The sequence below is a fragment of the Lynx rufus genome, unplaced genomic scaffold (genome assembly GCF_022079265.1).
Source record: "Lynx rufus isolate CCGP_SWC_20201006 ecotype Redwood Valley unplaced genomic scaffold, mLynRuf1.p SCAF_5, whole genome shotgun sequence".
NCBI lineage: Eukaryota > Metazoa > Chordata > Mammalia > Carnivora > Felidae > Lynx > Lynx rufus.
In genome coordinates this window covers 22,520,702-22,542,882 of record NW_025814867.1, presented here as the reverse complement: position 1 = coordinate 22,542,882, position 22,181 = coordinate 22,520,702, and the positions used below count along the sequence as shown (strand labels likewise).

Below are 22,181 nucleotides of genomic sequence, written 5' to 3'. Positions count from 1 at the left end.
TATTAAATAGATTTAATTATTATGTTATATATTGATATATATTAAATATATAAGACATATGTAAATTTGGTTCCTGGATGCACCTCCAATGCACATGTGTGTTGATTATGTGTAGTTTAGTACAGCACATACATTCCCCTAAATATATGTTATTTAGTTTTGCCTGTATATGAATATTATGAAAATATTGCCATGTTGTCTATTTTGTATTTCTTCCTTTTGTACTCATTATTATGTTTTTGAGACATTTCTATGGTAACAGGTAGGCACTATTTCAGTCATTTCACATTTATTCCCACATATGTCCATTAATAGAATTTGTATATCCTGTGTCATACCTCTGCCACAGTTTGTTCATACATTATTTTGTTTATGGACATTTGGCATATTTTAGTTATATGCACAAACACATGTCTATATTACATATATATGCATCTATTTATGTATTTGTAAAAATTACAAATATTGCTATCATGAATTCTTTGTATATATTTTTTAATGTTTATCCATTTATTTTGAGAGAGAGAGGGAGAGAACATGAGCAGGGGGCAGGCAGAGAAAAAAGGGAAAGAGAGAATCCCAAGCAGGCGGTCAGTACAGCTGTCAGTACAGAGCCCAATATGGGGCTCGATCTCACGGACTGTGAGATCATAAACTGAGACAAAACCAAGAGTTGGACACTCAACCTACTGAGCTATCCAGGAGTCCCCATATAGATATATTAAAAAAAATAATAATAAGTTGCTCCCTATTCTATTTGTGTGTGTGTGTGTGTGTGTGTGTGTGTGTGATTCAGGAGCCAATAACCCAGGGACATTTTAAATTCATTTCTTTGCTTGGGAGATTTTAGATCTCATAAGTAGAATGATTTTCAACCCCAATCCTGCACAAGGATTAAACCATGACTAAAAACTTTTCAAGGAAAACTTTTCTTCCTTTCAGAGCCAAGATCAAGACAGATAGGCTTTTTGTTTTGTTTTGTTTATATTTCCCTTTGAGGGCCCCCTTTTTACGACTGTAAAATTGATGTTGCTCTATTTAGAAAATCACAGCTATTGATTAGATTTCTTCACTGAGAAGGAACTTGGCTTATTAACTGTCATAAATCTCTAATCTGGTCCCTTTGGTAGTTAGCATTGTAATTCCACTTGGCATTTTGATACCAACTGATAGATTTCATAATTTTAGATGTGTGTCTGGTGAAGCAGGCACGTCCATTCACTGTTACTGGGAGCCTAAATTGCTAGAATGAAATTTGGAATATGTATACCAATATTTAAAATGTACATACCCACACCTAGTAAGTTATCTACAAAATATCCTGGCACGCCAGCGCAAGGCCCTATGTGTTTAGGAATTTAATTGCAGGATTATCTACACAGATTTTTTAAAAAATCCTGACTAAACCTAAGTGTGCATGATAGGGAAATAGTAATATAAATAATTCTAGCTGTATCCTTAATATGGCATGCTCTTAGCTATTAAAAAGAATGTGAGAGAACTATAATGTGCACATCTAGAATGATTTGCAAGTTACTTGGATGTGAAAAAAGAATTTGTAAACCGTTTTTATTGTAAACTTCCATTTATGCAAAGTAAAATAAGTATAAATGTGGATATAGGACATATATTAGATATTTTTCTGGAAAAATGTCAAGAAAAAACATTGGGAGCAGAATTAGGGATATGAATGTACAACAGCAGGAAAATAGGAGTAAGATTTTTTTTATTTTGGCTTAATGTTTTTCCGAACTGTTTGAAATTTTCTCAGTGCTCTTGTATGTTTTGCTGTAATTCAAAAATTAATGCAGTTAATATGATGACAAAAATATGTAAATTGTAAAGGACCGAAATTAACTGTCATTAGGAGCCAGCAGATAATTCTAAGTGTTGAGAAACATGTACTGTGTGTCTTGAAAGGGAACTGTCAAAACCTGACTTTCTTGGGATGAAATGATGCTTTCGTTGGTGTTTAACGAGTTTTATTTTCCCCCAGACAAAGCCAAAGGAAGATCAAGGGCAGGGACCCACTTTGACTCAGCCCGGAGACGGAGTCGAGCGGTCCTTTATCACATCTCTGGGCACCTGCAAAGAAGAGAAAAGAACAAACTGAAAATAAATAATGTAGGTGGTATGTGTGTACATTCTGAATGCTAGAGTTTCCCCTGGTGCGATATTTGATTCACCAAAGAAAGGCTGCAATTACTCATTTATTGGCTTTCCTAGATTTTTTTGCACTTTGGCTTGTGCTTTCCTATGAAGAATAAACTAGGAAAGGTCAGCAGTCGTGAAGCATTTCTGTTATAAAAGTGCTTAATCACAGTGTTATCACAGCATAGAGATTAGAATATTACCGTGGCCAGTACAATACAGTACTAGGGACGCTACGAATGGGGACATACTGGTTACATTTTATGAACAAGATGATGCAGCAAGTCCTATTACACATTCATAGTTTGTTGGTTAAAATTTCTCTGATTTAATTTTAGTTCCATTTATTCTGCACTTTATCTAATTTCACTTAATGCTTTTATCCAGAAGGACCATGAGCAAGTCAAAGTCATTACTCCATTTAAAAATTTACATCTTCTACAAAACAGAGTTGGAAATTTCACACAATGGAACATTGGACGTGAAATTCTATGCTTTATATCATACAGTTTGTCGAAAGTTGCGCTCTTAGTAAATGACAGAAGGGCTACTTTCTGAAACCTGGTGCTGCTTATCTGTCAAAAGCCGCAACAAAGAACTGTGCCTTAAAAAGATGATCCTGTGCAGAGTTTTGCATGAGTTCCAGGATTTCACACTGATTTCATAACTGATTCTTAGCACTGAGAGATTTCACTGAGAAACCCAGAACTATGTCTGTTTAGTTACGGATATTCAAAGGTAATTTTGCAAATGATGGTAATATCATTAATTTGCATTGTGGATTCTTCAGAACATAAATCTTTGGGTGGAGGGGTGATGGGACTCTGGGTAGCAGGTACAAATACTTAGGGTCTAACTTACCAATGGCATTAGAAAAATTACATCAAACAAGCAGAGCTGTCTTGGAATCGACCTAAGATCCAGAAGGTCTGGGAGTTAGGGACACAGGGAATTCTTTGGCATCTTACTTTTTCCATAGAAACCTCCAGACTCCCTAATATACATGTGTTGGCAAAATAGTCATGCATCTGATAATATAAAGTATCCGTTTCTCTGTAGTGAACAAAGAAAGATGCCTGAGCTAAGGGGAGTGGGAGATCTGACAAGAAAGTGCTGCAAACCGAGTCCTGCTTCAGTGTGATTTCTCTCTGGACACCACAACAAACTGCTTTGGTCCATCTGTGCTCTAGGACCACCACCCATGCTGGTGATGATCTGCCAGGCATCACCATTAAGAGTCACACGCTGTTTATTTTGGCCTGACTTAGTATAAAGATTTTTCTGGGGATCCCTGTGCCCCGATGTCATTGATTTCCAGAGAGTCCAGGGATAGACTTGAAAGGGTGGACACCACTTGATCTATGGATCCTTCCACTGTTTCCTATTTACATTCGCCTTCAGTTACCAAGCCAACCTTAGTGACAGTAAACAAGTTCTAGGAAGAAACAAAGGTAGCCACATCTGGGCTTGGATTGTATGCACATCAACCAACAAAGCACCTAAACAAGTACTAGCCAGAGATACTGTCATGTAGCCTTTAGTTGAGAATCATTTAAACACAGCAAGTATAACTAAGCTTCAAAATGTGTTTGCTGAACGTCCTGTTTTTCCCTTTAGATCCAACAAAGTACAGAAGAGTACTTAAAAATCGGATTTAAAAAATCATAATTCTCACTGCTTCGCTAATTTGCTAAATTGCCAATCATCTAAGAAATACAAACATGAGGGGGAGCATTAAAATAATACCTAGTAATTAAGGATGTCTAATCAACACAGCGACTTCAGCAATACAGGTAGTATCTTACTTCTAATGTGTAGAATCAGGACTGGCCCTGTTCACCATCTCTTTTCAAGGAGGACAGAGTAGAATGGCTAAAAGACAGTAGGAAGAGAGAAGGAAGAAGAGGAAAAAATGATCTGGATAGTTTATCAGCTGAACAATCCATTGGGGGGGAATTCTGGTTATAATTCACACACACACACAAATTCTCAGTATTTTTATAACTTTGCTATTTACAAATTCCTGTTACTGACATCATATTATTTGATTTTTACAGCAAGCCAATACTAGGTATGATTTTTATTAGTTCCATTTTTATGATGCAAAAGAACTTATTCGAGATCTCAAAAGTAGAAGCAGGATATGGGACCCTGCTGTGAATCTTCTGACTCAAAGCCCTATGCCTTTGCCCCCTGCCCTGCGGCTCCGTGATACAGTTCTGTGGAATAGGAATGTATGATTCAACCCTAGGCAAATAAACTCATCAGGCCATTAAGCAAGGTTTGTGAATCAGGATGTAACACCTTTCATTCCTGGCTCTAACTGCCTGGTACATCTCGGAAAAGGGACTTAATTTCTGCTTTTGTTTTGATTTGTTATTCATTTAAATGACAATTGATGCAACTGTTTCCAGCGCAAAGAAATGTAAAGATCAGATGAGAACCCTGGGAGCTTGAAAGCAAAGTCTTTTAAATGCCCAAATATTACCGGCTCAGTAACAATGGTCCTTGAAGGCCTGGGACTTGGTGCAGCGACTACAGAAACATTTTCCTATCATTCAAAAGTTAGTTTCAAAGAAAGGTGACAGGAATGGTTTAGGGAGCAGTTACTTTAGTTAGGTTTTAGCCATTAGCCATTGTGTTTCAATAATTCATAGGGTAGAGGTTAAACAGCAAAAAAAACACCATTGATACTAAAGAACATGCTTCAAAATTAATAAATAACTTAGAACTGAAATTCAGAATAGTTGGTTGCATTTTTCCTTAGGCAAACTCGGTGTGTCAGGGTTATAAATAAGAAGTCTCTCTTCCTCGTACTTGCTAAAAACATACTTTCCAATTGTAAGACATTTTCTTCCACTCAAAAGGTTTTTTTTTTTTTAATATTTTTTTAAATTTATTTTTGAAGGAGAGAGAGAGACAGAGCATGAGTAGAGGGAGGAGCAGAGAGAGAGGGAGACACAGAATCCGAAGCAGGCTCCAGGCTCTGCGCAGTCAGCACAGAGCCTGACGCGGGGCTGGAACGAACCGTGAGATCATGACCTGAGCCGAAGTCAGACGCTTAACCGACTGAGCCACCCAGGTGCCCCTCAAAAGGTTTTTGATAAAAGTTTACAAATCTGGTGGTGCGAGGACAAGAGCCTCTATTTTTTTTTTTTTCACTCAGGTGACTGTGTCACGATGTTTGTGGGATCTGAGTTTAAAAAAAAAAAAAAAAAGACAAACCCTTCACAATTTAAGCCTAATCTGAGATGTAATGAATTTTTAATCTTTTAAAATAATCTTAAGAGGGGCGCCTGGGTGGCTCAGTCGGTTAAGCGGCCGACTTCGGCTCAGGTCACGATCTCGCGGTTCGTGAGTTCCAGCCCCACGTCGGGCTCTGTGCCGATGGCTCAGAGCCTGGAGCCTGTTTCGGATTCTGTGTCTCCCTCTCTCTCTGACCCTCCCCCGTTCATGCTCTGTCTCTCTCTGTCTCAAAAATAAATTAACGTTAAAAAAAAATTTTTTTTAAAAATCTTAAGAAATGTGTTTTAAATAACCTATAAAGATGAAATAGTGTCATTTATTTTCTGACTTGTGAAAGTAAGTAATACATAGCTGACTTTTTGTATCAGCCTCACTAATGCTTCATGTAATCAGCGTAATCCAAAGAAAATACTTCCTGAGTTTTCCCAACCCTCACTCCTAGAGCTGGCCTCAACTTCAAACAAGTTAAAATTTTAATCTCTGTAATACGGTAGCAAAAGACTTCCTCAGATAGAAATTGAGGTCTTCCCCCATGGCTTCTCTGTTACTGTTTTATATTTGAAAAAAAAAAATTATATGGGAATCCATCATGTCCTTCTATAAACAGAAGTACTTATCAACCTTCACATAGTTAATACTTACCAACCCCTAACTCTCCCTTCTCCTATGCACTTGCCTACACCTTAATAAGAAGCCCAACAGGTATACTTCACTCTCCTCTTCCCAGTTTTATGCCAAAGCCCACCCTTAAACTTGTTTCTAGAAACCAGAGAATGAGGTGAAGGAGGCAGGTCAAATACCAGGGAACTGAATGGAACGTAGATGTAATGGCAGATGGGCGTCAAAGGACCATGTAGAAGTGGTATAGCAGTCCGTTACCATGAAATCCTGGCATTATGAGGTGCCTGTGTGAGCTGAGTGAGAATAGTAATAGGAAGTAGAAGCCTGTGTTGGGTGGGAATGCCTACCAAGGAGAGATATAAGATAGGGGGTGCATTAATATTAAGGCAGCAAAAATATTTGGTCACTGACATTTGCCACTAAAGAGCTACACATTCCTGATGGCTCTGACCTTTCTTGAATCCTCTAGTATTTCAGGAATTCCTGAACGTACCCCATCAACTTGTTATTTCCCCATTGGCTGAAACAAGAAAACATACCATGACCTGCAAGTAACATGTATTCTAAAACTTTTAACTGTTCACTTCATTCAACTTAACTTTCAAATTTAAGTTTCCATTACCGATCTTGTGTTTCTCATTAATTGAGGTCAAAGCAAGGTCTGCAAGTACCTGGCCGTAGGCTTGTCAAATTTCCACACACGCTATTATTGTTGGGCCTCCTTTTGTCTCCTAACAGTAAGAATTGTTCATCAATTTGGACTGCTTTCAAAGTGACGTGCTTTTGCAGTCATAGAACTCCAGCAGTTCTCCTGCATTTAATCAGCTGCACAGCGAACACTGCCTTTCTCCTCCTATGACCTGAATGACTCTTAAGTAACTGTTTCTCACTTTGCCGTCTTTCCAAGGGCTAGCTAGTGTCATGATGAATCCATGCCAGTCAAGGGTGTGAGATGCAGGTTCCCAGCTTGAAACTTCACCAAAAACCACAATGCAAAATGCATGTAGTTAGCACCACCTGGTTATATCTTGGAAGAAATGTAAGTCGCGTTAACCGTAGAATGATGATCATGTATTTCTATCCTCTCTGGGAAAATAGCTTTGGTATTATTAGAAGAATTTCAGGTCAAACATATCCTTTGGATAATGACCATTGTCTCAAAACTATAAGTATGTGGAATGTCTCCATGACAATAGGAATACAAATGTATGTTTGTGTTTCCAGTGTATATAAGATTATACTTGCAACTGTGGATGTTTGTAGGTGACGTTTTAGGTAATGATCTTTTTGTCCTTCGTGAACAAAATCTGGATTACTCGCTTAACATTCATGACTAAATTCTGCACATTCCTGTTACTTATAACAAAGATCTCCACTCGATTTTAGTGTGTACATCTCTACTTTTTGCATCACCACCTCCCAAAAGTCACTTGTAAGAGACATTGGCATTGTGTGTATGAATCATGCTCCTCACAGAAGTGTGTTTAAGGCTGTGTGATCCTTGCTTCTAATGTTGTGTCTCCCTTCTCTCCTTTTTGTCTTTATCCACAGAATGTTTTTGTAGATAAACCAGCGTTTCCGGAGTATAAAGTTTCTGATGCAAAAAAGTCCAAATTCATACTTTTGCATTTTAGCACTTTTAAAGCTGGCTGGGACTGGCTTATTCTATTGGCGACGTTTTATGTTGCCGTGACTGTACCTTACAACGTTTGCTTTATTGGCAACGATGATCTGTCCACGACGCGGAGCACAACAGTCAGTGACATTGCAGTGGAGATCCTTTTTATCATAGGTAAGACCCAACGGCTGCTTTCCTAGGAGATTTGCATAGAGGAAGTAAGTGTGTTCCAGATTTTTCTGACATGAATTTGAACTAAGATCCATTTGCATGGGCATGACTAAGACTTTGATGCAAATTTTGGAGAAGCACATATTTGGATTTCTGAAAATTGCCTCTTCCAGCTTTCCCACCGTTCCTTTAGTCAAACAGATCTAAACCCATTTCTTGTGTTTCTATCCTTGTTTCATCAAATATGGGCTAACAAAGACTTAATGGCTATTTTGTTGGTACTCTCATATCCATCCTGATCTTAATTGTGCAGGGTCAAAGATGGGGCTTGGCAAGAACCCATTAATGGTGATCTGATAATGGTCCAGTCCTGGGCATGGTTCTCCATACCTTTTCATGCCTTTTTGGCGTGTTGGTGGTTGTTGCCATAGGTGGCCTGGTTGTGGAAGCAAAGGATTGTATAAGCCTTCCAGTCAATTGGGAGAAGCAGGGAGTATCTGATTTTAACTTAAAAAAAGTCCCCAAGGGATGCTTGCTAAGAATATTTATCTCCGGAATATTGGCAACCTCAGTTGAAGCTGTCTCTACCCCACTCTTGTAAGCCTCTTCCTGTTTTCCTGTCCCTTAAATCTTAATCAGTTTAGACCTAAGCCTAGCTCTTTCTTGTACTTTCTAAGACAAATTCTATATTTCCATTGAAGGCTTAGACCGACCCCCTGCAGAGGTGTTTTGTTGTGTTTTTTTCCTTTTTTTAGATTCACAGGAAATTGCAAAGATAGTACAGAAATGTCCCTTGTCCCTTTCATTCATCCCTCTAGAGTTCTTGACCATCATTGGCAACCTGATACTTGATTCTTTACGTGGTCGTGGTGATATAGGGCAATATCCTTTTTATAAAGATGAAAGAATGTTTGGAAAATATTTTCAAGCAGGTAGGTGAACAAAGGAATGAGAAATGGATCTTAAAAGTTCAAAGGAAGAAAATAAATGAGGCAGATCAAACACTTATTTCAATGTTGGTGGTCCTTTTCTCTGTGGAGCTAGCTGGTAAAGTTTTGGGGCCAGAGTGGGTTCTCTAACCGTTAGTATGTTTTCTCTGGATGAGTTTATATGCTCTTGGTGTGGCTTGGGTACCACTATTAACATTGCATCTGTTGAGCACCCCCTCAAAGCTATGTCAGGACCCCTGCTCCCAACCTAAAAGTGGTGGCTGTGGTATGTTTAGGCCACTAGATGGCAATGTTGTCTACGTAGGTAGTTTGGCAAGACTACAAAGTCAAGAAAACATACCTTTAATTTTTTTTTTTTTAACTTAAACCATTCCTCATTAGAAAGGTGTAACCTAAAGGGATGTAAAACTCACTGTTAAATGGAAAATAACAACATTCCAGCTTGCAAACAAATTGGGTGTGTCCAGTTGCCAATCCACTGTGGTTTTATATCCTTTTACTTTCCCAAACTTCCCTGTCTTCTCCTACCTGCCCATAACACATGTGTAAATTAGCGCTCTAAAAAAACTCCCTATGACCCCATTCAAAGTTCTCAAGAACTTGAGTACTCAAATGTCTATTACATCTGAGTATCTACTTAACAAACATTTCATATCATTATTAATGTTATTATTATTTACAACTCTGTCATAGGGACACGGTTATATCTTGAATGTTCCACTATTCCTTGTTCTAGGATATTTGAAATTCGAAGGGCTTCGAAGCCACTTCTGGTACTATATGCTCACTGGCAGATGGTGATGTGTTTATACTCACAACTGACACCTGTAAGAAAGATATTTTGTACAATTTTGGGGGGTTGAATTGGTTGGTTGTTTTTTTTTAAAGGCTTCTTTCTTCTACTAAACCAATGGAGTCTGGCTTGCCCTCTGACCGTTGCCCCTAAGTCTGCTGTGTTTTTTGTGACTCACATTTCTGCTGTGCTCCAGGCAGTAAGATGTTCCTCTGGGTAGGCAATACCCCTCTCTTACCAGCAGCATGATAAAGAAATAAAAATTCACTCTATGCAGTTCACCTTCTACAAAGATTACAATTTGAGATTTTGGCCTGCTAACAGTTTTAGAATGTTGCCAGCCTGGAATCCCTTCTTGACTGACTTATTTTTATAAGCAGTAAAAACTTTACTGCGCTTTACTGTTGCCGTCTTCCTGCTTTTTCTTCTTTTAAATGAGTTTAAATGTGTCTATAATTTATTATAACAGATTTGGAAAAGTAGTTGAAAATTTCTCCAAGTATGCTTCCCCGAGCCTTTATTGTATGAAATATTTCACAAAGGTGATGTGAAAATGATCACCGAGAAATAAATCAAAACAGTAGGAATAAAAGCGTGCATTGCCTATAATACTGTACTTTCACAGTACTAATAAGGCAGTGTTTGTATCATTTAATAGTTATTAAATTGGTATGTGTGACAATTCTATATGTATTTTTAAACATGTTTATTTTTTGTTTGTAGATAAGTGCTATTAAATTGGCATCTTATAATCACCCTGGTCAGAACTGTTAAAAAGTAGTTTAAAAAGAATTTTGGGGAGGAAAGCCTTTCATATTGCAAAACATGATGCTTTCAAACTATTTTGTTATTTGAACCCCTCTATACAAGTAAGGTGATGTGATTATTTTCTACATGGGGAAAATTAAGTGTTCATGAAAGAAGAATATATCGTCAAAATGGAACTTGAAAGATAATATATCTCTTTTGGTGATTCATCATGCACATTAACTTTATACATTTCTGAGAAATTCGGTGATAAAGAAATCTGTTTAACCATGATTAACCCAGCACCTCCTAAAGTTATTTTTACCTCGGAACCCATTCCTTCCCAGACCACTTGGTAACACTCTTTTGGGAAGACTGACTTGAAAACATTCTTCCCTGATAAATTCACTATAAGTATCTGAGTGTGATTATGCTAGTCAAACTACAAATATGAATGATGAGCTTGAATCTCTCCTAACTACTCTCTTTACCTTAAAGTAAATTGCTTTGTAAACCACATTAATTCTTCAGGATCAGTAGGGCACAAGGTTTGGCTATAAGTTACAAAGTGGTTATAAAATTAGTTTTAGTTTTAAAACCATCATGTATAATTTAGCTGCTGATTCAAAGCCTCATGGAAACTTGCAACGAGAAGTGACCTACTAGTAATTTATCTAATCTAATCTTTCTTAATTTATGAGGGGGGGGGCTGCCTACTGAGCCCTAGTGGTATGCCCAAATCCTGGTGGCACACTCAGGTTTCCTTGTCGTTGGATCAGGTTTCTTAAGAGTTTGTAACCAATATGGTTCCATTTTCTGAAAAATTCTACTCAACTTGTTTTCCTTTATTTATAGCAATGAGGCAGAAGATGAGAGAAAGAAGTGCCAACTTCCTTCTCTTTCTTTCATGAATGCAGAAATTAATAGTTTTAATCTCTGAAATTTTGGTGGCAAAAATTGTGATATGCCATTAGGTCTGATAATCACGTAACCCTTTTCCTTATCAAAAACCTAAAGAACCCAGTTTTGTGCAGGCAGCAGTATCCCAAACCCAGGGGATGAGTTGTGAGTATTCCAAGCCAGTGGTAGTTCCTGTCCCCTTAGCCAGTTCCAGAGTATTCCAAGCCAGTGGTAGTTCCTGTCCCCTTACCCAGTTCCAGACATAGGGGTAAATATGTGACCAGTTCTAGCCAATAGAATATAAAGAGATTATTTCTGTGGGGCCTTTTGGGTATTATTTTCCCCCTGAAAAAAGAAGAGAGACATGTGAGGGGAAATATTTGTGTCACTATTTCTTTCCTTCCCCCAGGATGTGTAGATGGAAGGGTATGATGTACTGTAATTATGTAGCCATCTATAATCACGAGGAGGTGCATAGGGAAGAAGATGTGGACTCCTTGTTGAGTGATATAATAATGTTCCTATTACTGGGGCCACTGTTACTTGGATATTTTGTTATTGATAGTTATATTGGTATAAAATTTTTGAAAAATTGGGCCATTTCAGAGGTTCAATGATAACTCCTTTCCAGGGGAACAGAATCCTCTTTCTTCTATCCTGTCATTCCACTGTGAGCCTATCTAGGAAGTGGTTTGCATATACCACACATATCTGCTGTCATAATCACAAAGACTGAGCATCGTAGGCTATGCCATAAAGCTGCAACTCTGATTGGCTTGGTTTCTCTAAGAATCCTCAGAAAGCTCAAGGTCAGAGGAAACATGGGATACAATTGTACTTTCTGTTTACTCTACATTCACCTTAGTCATAAAAGGACGGTTGAGAGTCATATGGGATAAAGGGCAATCATGCAGTGTGCAGACCATACTGGCCAGGCCTGAACGTCTAGCATCCTTACCCACTGCTCACCACCAATGCCGTCACTTATTATGACAACCCAAACACTCCATACATATTCAAAAGTTTTTCCTCAGTGTTCTGTTTTTTTTAATTTTTTTTTAATTTTTTTTTTAACGTTTATTTATTTTTGAGACAGAGAGAGACAGAGCATGAACAGGGGAGGGGCAGAGAGAGAGAGGGAGACACAGAATCCGAAGCAGGCTCCAGGCTCTGAGCGGTCAGCGCAGAGCCCCACACGGGCCTCGAACTCACAGAGTGCGAGATCGTGACCTGAGCCGAAGTCGGCCGCTCAACTGACTGAGCCACCCAGGCGCCCCTCTCAGGGTTCTATTTTCAAAGTTATATTCTGTGTTGATTTAGGTAGTTCTATTTCACTGGTTCTCAAAAGGCACAGAATCACACATAGGAACCATTTTAGAAATATGTAGATTAGGGGCGCCTGGGTGACTCAGTCGGTTAAGTGTCGGACTTCGGCTTAGGGCATGCTCTCACAGTTTGTGGGTTTGAGACCCATGTCGGGCTCTGTGCTGACAGCTCAGAGCCTGGTTCCTGCTTCAGATTCTGTGTCTGCCTCTCTCTCTGCCCCCACCCCCCATGCTTTGTCCCTCTTTCCAAAATAAATAATGAACTTTAAAAACTTTTTAATTTTAAAAAAGAAATATGTAGGTTAGACTTTAATCAGCACTACCATCATTTGGTTTTAATGCTGTTAGATCACAATTAACTTATCTACAAATAATTTTACTCCAACTAATGAACAGATTTGCTCTATGTGTAATATGTCTTATGATCATATATTTATATTTTCAACATTTCTGATTATTTTATTTTTCTCTTTCTCTTTTGTAATGCTTTATTAACTAATGCTTCTACTCACTTACATGTCACCAAATTTTGCTATCTCAGAATCTTTATTTCTTCCTATCACTAAATTTTTATTATAACCTTGTGACATAATTAAATCAGGTATATGTGTTTAGACATAGGAGGGAAAAGAGCAAAAACAGTAAGCAGTTTATCCAAGATCTAGCTGATTACTGACCAAGCTAGGACTAAAACTCTAAACCCACTTGTAAAATGGGTATTAGCATTCTTATGAGGATTTAGTGAGGTTATTGTATCAAGAAATAAGTTTACTTGCTGTTTAATCATTACTGATAAGTATTGTTCAATAATGTCACCAAGTCCCTATCTCTTCAGTTTGTTTTAATATCCACTATTTTTTTTTTTTTTGGAAAACAAGCATTCTTTATTTAATACAAACTGAAAATTCAGCTAATCATGGGAATAAGGTAGACCAGAACATTCCACATCCCTTAGCTTTCGAGAACACGAGTGTCTGGGGAGTCATTTACTGCTTAAAAGATCTAAGGCTTTTATAGTGATTTCTACAGACTTGCCTTAGCATCCTTTTAGAAAAGCCTAGAGAAGGTCTCTTACATCTACCTAAGTCAAGCATCCCTTGTCTGGCATGCACTGAAATGACCACTAATAATATTAGAGGCCATCATTCCAGGTGCGTGTTCCATCCAATCTTCCATCAGCACTTGTCCAAACAAGGAAATAAGCTGATCTGCATTTCAGCTCCTCCTCCCTTTTCCTGCCCTGCTCTGATGAGGCCTAAAAGGCTCTAGCTGTGCTTCCAGTAACAGTCTAGAAGGAAGTCATTAGCTGAAGGCTTAATCACTAGCTTTAAAGTGACTAAGACTTCTCTCTATTCAACAGATTCATAATTTTACTGGATCTGTGTTTAATTTCTAATGATAATTATGGGTACTTTTTTGAGAGACAAAAAGAAAAAGCAGGGGAGGGACAGAGAGAAAGGGAGAGAGAGAATCTTAAGCAGACTCCACGCCTAGGAGCCTGACCCAGGGCTCGACATGGGGCTCAATCTCACCACCACAAGATGATGACCTGGGCCGAAATCACGAGTTGGGTGCTTAACTGACTGAGCCACCCAAGCACCTCTAGATACCCGTTTGTTTTATCAGACTTCTTCCCAAAGCCTCTCTTTGTTGTGTATAATCTTTATTGATATGCCTTTCCCATTTAACATGGAACTGAAGAGTAATGTTCTTATACCATTTGACTGCAGTTTGTTACTCTCCGACAGAAACTCAAGACTCACAAGAAATACTTTAATTGTTTCAGTATTCTTGGGTATCTTTTTCTGTTAGAGTAAAATATTTAAATCTCAGTGGAACCTGGAAAACCATAAACATTTGATTGTTATTTCATTGTACAAGCAAACCCCAACTTAGAGTTATCTCCTGAAAATTGCAAACAAAGGTATGTCATTTTCCCATTTAGTGAGGTCACTGATATTAAAGATACAGACATGGATACTGAAGGGAAAGATTTCTTTAATGTCTATTTATTTATTTTGAGAGAGTTAGATAGATAGAGCACATGCACGTACAGGAGAGGGGCAGAGAGAGGGCAGAGAGAGAATCCCAAGCAGGCTCTGTGCTGTCTGCACAGAAGCCAATGCAGGGCTCGATCCCATAATTGTGTGATCATGACCCGAGCCGAAAGTCAACAGTCCGATGGCTCAACCAACTAAACCAGCCAGGAGGCCCCTGAAGGGAAAGATTTCTCTCAGTGAATAAAGTTGAAGTTTCATGGTGATGAGGGAACTCAGATTTTACCACTGAATGGTTTGGGCATTCTGGTATTCCTAGACTACATATTTAGAAGGCTTGAGTTAGCATTCATTTATCTCTTAGCATTTAAGTCCCTCCCTCCTTTCCTCTCTCCCTCCATCTGCTCCCTTCTTCCTCTCCTGCCACTTATGTACTTTCTTTCTCCTGTTCTCCTTCTTCCTTTCAAACATAGGGTAGCAATGGAAGCCTACACCCCCACATCCTCACCCTTCACACTTATCTTGGATTGAGTGATAGCGTCTCTTTTAGAAAAGATTTTTTTTAATGTTTCCTTATTTATGAGAGAGAAAGAGAGAGTGCAAGCAAGGGAGGGGTAGAGAGATAAGGAGACAGAGAATCTGAAGCAGACTCCAGGCTCTAAGCTGTCAGCACAGAGCCGGACATGGGGCTCAAACCCATGAGCTGTGAGAACATGACCTGAGCCAAAGCCAACTGAGCCACCCAGGCACCGTAAGTAATAGCATCTCTTAATAAGAGGAACTCAAGACGGTATTCATAGCCATGGCTCAGAGTTGACCTTTGTCTCATGTGGGCATTTTTAACCCAACTGTAAGAGTATCCCAGTCTCTCCATTCCCAGATAATACGTTTGGGGTAGTGAATAAATGGAATGTGTTTAACCATTGACTAGAAATGAATCAGGACTCACTTGGCTGCAGACCAGCTAATTTCTGATGAATAAATTTAAGCCTGAGGATACAGCAATAATGAAACAACAACAGCAAAAATCAAAAAACAAAAAAACAGAAAACGAGTGTGCCACTTCAGATTGCCACAGAAGTGTAACATACTCAGTATCTTATCTCAAAAGTGAAGAGCTTTTATTTGTCAGAATGCCTTTGGAAAAAAAGAGAGTGCACTGAAAAAGTTAGGTACTTTTTTTCCTTATTGTTATTAAGGGCTCCCAAATTCATTGACTTAAAAGTAACCTACTCAGGAACTAGACTAAAGCAAAGACTAAAATTGCATTTATTTTTGCAAATAAAGTCAGTTTCGCTGTTGCTTCTGTAGGCTTTTCAAAATTCCCCATGGGAAGATGAAGTACTATGATAAATCAAATATTGAGCAGATACCCAGGATATGTGGCCACTGTATTTTCCCGAACTATGTGAAACTAGGAAACAGTGCTTCTTCATTGGATTGGGCCAAAAATAGCAATTAATGTTTTCCTTAGGCTAGAATAATAGGTTTACGTTTGATTTTATTTTTTTTTTCCACGTTTATTTATTTTTGGGACAGAGAGAGACAGAGCATGAACGGGGGAGGAGCAGAGAGAGAGGGAGACACAGAATCGGAAACAGGCTCCAGGCTCTGAGCCATCAGCCCAGAGCCCGACGCGGGGCTCGAACTCACGGAGCGTGAGATCGTGACCTGGCTGAAGTCGGACGCTTAACCGACTGCGCCACCCAGGCGCCCCTACGTTTGATTTTAAAAAGCACTTTATTCACTATCTTTTCCTGTTAGACACATAGATTTTTAGAAATATTCCCACCATTCTTCACTGTGACTGAAATCATTGAAATACTCAATGACAATGTTCTGACAAACCAACAGATTACATTTTCAAGCATTTTCTTTGAGTAGTTTCATTTCTCCTCTGTGGATAGACCATGCTAATTACATAAGCTTCAAAATAGAAACAGTGGAGAAAAGAAATGGTCCTCAGTCACACCCATCCCAGCAAGAACACTGCTTCTGCATTCAATCTTTCTGGTTGTTGTTTTCTCTCTTTTATTTTCATGTGGTTGTGATCATAGTCTACACAAATTTTGGTGACTTTTTTTTCCACCTAGGATTTTAATGTAAGGATTTATCTGTGTTTCATAAATATTTACAAACATTTAATAGGTGCATAATATTCCATCATGTAAATGAACTAGTTTGTTTACTTAATAACCATGTCTTAGTTGTTACACATTTGAGATGATTATTTTTTTTGCTACTTAAAAAATTATAATGAACATCTCTGTGAAAAATGTATTAATTCATTAATTGAACACATGTATAATGAATGCTTGTTTGCCATGCAGTGTTTTAGTTGGTAGAGATAGAACAGCAAAACAAATAAAGATCTTTGCCTTCATAGGATGTATATTCCAATAGAGATAAACAGGAAACAAAACAAATAAGTAAAATATATAACATGTCAGATAGTGGTGAGTTACATAAAGAGTAGAAAAGGTGAGAAGGGGGAAGAAATGGGCTGCAATCCTAAATGAAGTGGTCAGGGATGTGAATTAAGAACATGGCATTTAAATAAAGACAGAGGGGAAGCAAGGAAATAGTCAACTTTATGCCTCGAGGAAGCACATTACAAGCAAAGAGAACATGAAATGCAAAAGACCCCACTCATACATTTAGAATTATTTTAAGGGGTGGAATTACTGGGCCAAAAAATATTAATATATACAGCTTATAACATATTTTCAACGTTTCATTTTTTAAAATCACATTACCTTAGAGCAGTTATTGGGCAGTAAAGCTCAAGTTGAAATGCAATTTGTTCATGCTAATATTTTTTTATAGTAATAGCTATTGTAGAAAGTTATAGATGCATGTCACTTTCTGAATTTGTTTTACTCCTAAACAGTCATTTCATTTAATGGAGTAATTCAGATAAAATACTGTTATTAATATTGCATCATTGTTACTTATTTTTGCTTTGGTTTTCCTTAGGAGATTAGATATATATGGAAAGTAGATATATATTACATGATGTACCTGAATCCGTTGTGTTTATATCTGACATATTTGTGAGATGGCAGATTTGGAGGAAAATTGTCTTAGCACACTCTGAGAATGATGCTGCCCTGTGACTTACCTATTACCGTAAATAGACTTATGAGGAGCACGTGCTCATAAAATATGAAACAATAGTGCTTGTTTTGAACCAGGCAAGGAAATTCAAAATGGAATATTACTAAATTTAGAAACCCAGAAGAAAATTGTGAGTTCTTGATTTAGAAACCTATTGCAAAGTAATGAGGGATTTTTTTCTTTCCATTTGCCACTTATCAAACATGAACTCTGCTATGTCATTCTCTCCTTTTCCCACTTTTTCAAGTATGCTTTCTTGCAGTATAAAAAAAATCATATTCTCTAAGTAAAAATGGCATTCTTTATGTGGTTTTTATTTTCCATTTCAACCTATGCATTTAACATTTGCCATTGGTATTATCTCTCTCCAATTACCCCATTAGGTTTAAGATAAATACATAAATAATTTTTTAAAACCAAATATGCTGAGAAATTTTTTGAATATTTTAGATAACAGAAAAAATTATGGCCACCTGGGCCCAGATGTAATTCACTATGTATTCTTCAATTCATTACATATTTGTTGAGGACCAATCATGATGTCACTGAAGTGATTGCACATGGCATTTCCTCAGCATAGTATAGAAGACCCTCCAGAGTCTGAATTCTTATCCTTTTTTCTTTTTAATTTATTTTTGAGAGAGAGAGAGAGCATGATCAAGAGAGTGGCAGAGAGAGAGAAGGAGACACAGAATCCATAGCAGGCTCCAGGCTCTGACCTGTCAACACAGAGCCCAATGCGGGGCTCAAACTCAGGAACTCGAGATCATGACCTGAGCCGAAGTCGGACGCTTAACCAACTGAGCCACCCAGGAGCCTCTGGCCTCCTACCCTTTTTGTATCATCACTTTCTCCTTTCTCCTGTGGCTGCAGCCCTTTGAGACCACCAGTAGTTCTTCAACTGTGCCATTCCTTACGTTCTTTGTATTTTCCTATCTTTTGTAGTTGCTACTCTCAGAAAAAAAAAATGGCTAGACATCTTCTTAGCTCTTCTTTATCCAATAAAATCCGCCTCCTTGAGGTATCATCTTTGATGTCTTGTACAAAATCTTCTTTTTAACTCTTCTAACCCTATCACCATGGTCTGGGGTAGGTTTCCCTCATGCATTCTTTACATGCTTTCCCTTCCCCACTCTTCAACCCTATATCATAATGGTCTATTTCTCCCCCATTCCACGCACATACCATAAATAAACTAGGAGTGCCCAGAGGACACGGACTGGATATTTAGTTCTCTAGTTCCTCCAGGTAATACGTGTCTGACCCATGGTTAACAGAGTAACGTTAACCTACTACCATAGTGCAGATAAACAAAATACGAAATGTAGCTCATTGAGTTGGAACAATAGCCTTCTTTTCCAAAGGCAGTCCTCCATCTTTTTGGTTTAAGACCAAACTTATATTTGCAGAGTAGACTCAAGATAAAATATTTTTCAATTTGTTATTTCATTCAATGATTTTAACAAAGCCAGAGAAGAGTTCTCCAGTTGCCTGTTGCCTTTTTGTCAAATGGAGCTTGATAGTCTTTTTTCTGACTCTTTCCTATCTGATGCTAGTGATCGCTTCTTCTCTTGCTTCGGGTTCCATGGCATACTGTGATCTAGTTTTCCTTCTCCTTCCTCCAGATTTCTACTCAATCTCCTTCATGAGCTCTTCTCGCTTTGCCTGTATTTTTAAGTGGCATTGCTTCCCTGGATTTGCCCTTGGCTCTCTGTTCTCTCTCGTCTATGTCACTCTCTCACCATGGGGTGTTTTGCATCATCTCCTATTAGTTCAGTGTCGGTGGTTTCCAAATCAATCTTTTGAACCTGATTGCTTCTAAAACCTCATGCATGTGTATTCAACTGTCTACAGACTATCTCTCCAATGAAGCATGACTTCTTCGAGTACCACAGATTGGAAATTGAATTGTCTTCTTTTCTTACAGTACTCACCTCTTTCCTTCCTGGATTTTACCGTGTCTGTGAATATGACCCCATGAGCCATTAACATAGGGCTTTTCACAGATTCCTCCCTCTCCCTTAGTCCCCCAATAAAATCAAACTCAGAATCCTGTGTGGCCCACCTCCTCACCATCTGCTGATACACTGTCTCTTCTTACTCTTCACTGCCCTTACGTTAGTTCCAGTTACCATCAGTTCTGATTGGATTACTACAGCCCCACTAACTTCTTTCCTTGCCTACACTCTTGGGAATCTATTCACTACTCTAGAGTCAGGTTTTTGTTGTTGTTGTTTTAATGTTTATTTATTTATTTTGAGAGAGAGAGCATGCTCAAGCAGGAGAGGGGCAGAGAGAGAGAGAGAGAGAGAGAGAATCCCAAGCAGGCTCCACACTGTCAGTGCAGAGCCCAACACGGGGCTCGATTTCAGGAACCATGAGATCTTGACGTGAGACAAAATCAAGAGTCTGACGCTTAACTGACTGAACCACCCAGGCTTTCCTGTTGTTGTTGTAATATAATGTATATCTGATCATGTCATCTCCCTGCTTAAAACCCTTCAAACACTTTCTCTTCTTGAACTCTAAATCGATACATACCGGGCAGCCTCCATCCTCTTTCTCCCTTGTGTTGCTAGCTTGTATTCACCCTTCAGGACACACCTTATGTGATCTCCCACCTGTCTGTAGCAAACTTCACCTTCCAAGTCTTCATCTTCCAAGTCAGCTATTCTTTGAGTATAGCTATTCCCCCAGAGCGCTCATGATGTAGCTTTATAATTTCCTGTGAACTCACCTATATTCCCTCCTAAATTACAGTTTCTTTGAGTGCATGAACAGAGCACTAGTCATATTCGTACTCCCAGTATCCAGCCAACACATGTACATATTAGGCGGTCCATAAATATTGGTTGAATAAATAAATGAGGGGCAATCATGATTATTTCTGTTTTACTTAAAGAGAAATTAGAACTTAGAAATGGTAAAAACAAAACTTTTCAAAGGAGATGCTGCTAGTAAGGGGGAGAGCTGAAATTAGAACCCGATTATATTTTTTAAAAGCCAGTGTTCATCCCGAAAGTCATGATATATTATCATATCACCACATTTAACCAAACTATGATTATAATTTTAAACAACAAAATATCAAAAAAGTACACATTTTTTTAGAAGTTTTTTAATGTTTATTTATTTTTGAGAGAGAGAGACAGAGCATGAGTAGGGGAGGAGCAGAGAGAGAGAGGGAGACACAGAATCCGAAGCAGGCTCCAGGCTTGAGCTGTCAGCACAGAGCTCAGTGTGGGACTCGAACTGATGGACTGCGAGATCATGACTTGAGCCGAAGTCAGACGCTTAACTTACTGAGCCACCCAGACGCCCCAAAAAGTACACATTTTTTAAACTTGCTAATGTTGTGCCCATAGCAGGATTATTATTGCAGTTTCCATGGAAACCAGTAATTTTGGTGGTATTCCTTTGCAACCTTCAAAACAATTTTATTTACACTGGATCATCCAAAAGGTATTATAGAAAGTGTAGAAAAACTCAAAATAATCTGGAGTGGAACAAAAGCCTAGAATACTGAACAAGAAGCAATTCTTCTCACTCATGTTTTGGGGAGACCAATAGTGAACAAAAGGGTGATGTCTAATATTTGCAACTCTTAAAAAAAGTGTGAAAACCTAATGAGGTCATTCCATGAGCGTACGACAAGACAGGGTGTGAGAATGTAAAACCATAAAAGTTGATGGGAAAATGTAGATGGAATGTTCCTTGCTATGCACGCATTGATGATAGAAGTAAGGATCTAGAATGTAAGCTGTATAAATTTGATGAAACAGGAAGAAACTGCAGGAAAATTAATAGCTGTAGCAGCCAACAAAGATATAATTTCTCAAGGAATGGGAACAACAGATGTTCGTGGCAGAGAGGCACATGAGGAGGTGATATGTCATGTTTTGTGGTACTGAAATACGTCACTTCTGCATACTGCAATTACACATCCAGATCCATCTGGTGGTGATTGCGTGTGCGTGCGTGCACACACACGCATTTTTAAGGTTCCTGTGATTTGTGCACATATGTCAGGGACATGGGGAGGGGTGGTCAATTTCAGATCATCTGGATGTCTCTTGAAAGGCTTACTAGTCCAAGGATGGTTGTAGCAATAAAAGGACTTTTTCTTTCTTTGGGACATATTTATACTAAAAAAAAATTCATTCTTTATCTGAAATTCAAAGTTGTCCTGTGCTACATCTGGCCGCTGGGATGAACTCAACGGATCATACGAATGCCTTGGCTTTAGCAAGCACCACCAGGAGGTTGAATGCCCAAGAGCTGTTGCAAGAAGGGTTTATGCTGAAATGAGGCTGACCAATTTTTGGCTAAAGAGGGCAAAAGAAAAACTACTTAGGGACTTAGGGGTGTTGCCATCCTTAGTAGAGGCTGGAGCACTGGGTGAGTTCCTTGCCATAATGATAAAAAGTCACATTTTGATTGCCCTGTCAAGACCAGCTACTAAAGCACTATTTCACGGGAAATGTTAAATCACTAAGTTGATGGAGGAATCAGAACAGTGGGCTTTGCTTTGTGTATTAGTTAGAT

At 38.5% G+C, this 22,181-nt stretch overlaps 1 protein-coding gene across 1 annotated transcript in view; it reads left to right on the top strand.

Moving 5' to 3' along the window:
• The window catches only part of KCNH8 (potassium voltage-gated channel subfamily H member 8), a 356,045-nt gene that overhangs the window by 205,956 nt on the left and 127,908 nt on the right, over positions 1-22,181 (top strand). The window contains exons 4-5 of the mRNA XM_047100054.1: positions 1,997-2,124; positions 7,570-7,810. Of these exons, the coding sequence (XP_046956010.1) occupies positions 1,997-2,124; positions 7,570-7,810 (369 nt within the window). The remainder of the gene's footprint in view (positions 1-1,996; positions 2,125-7,569; positions 7,811-22,181) is intronic.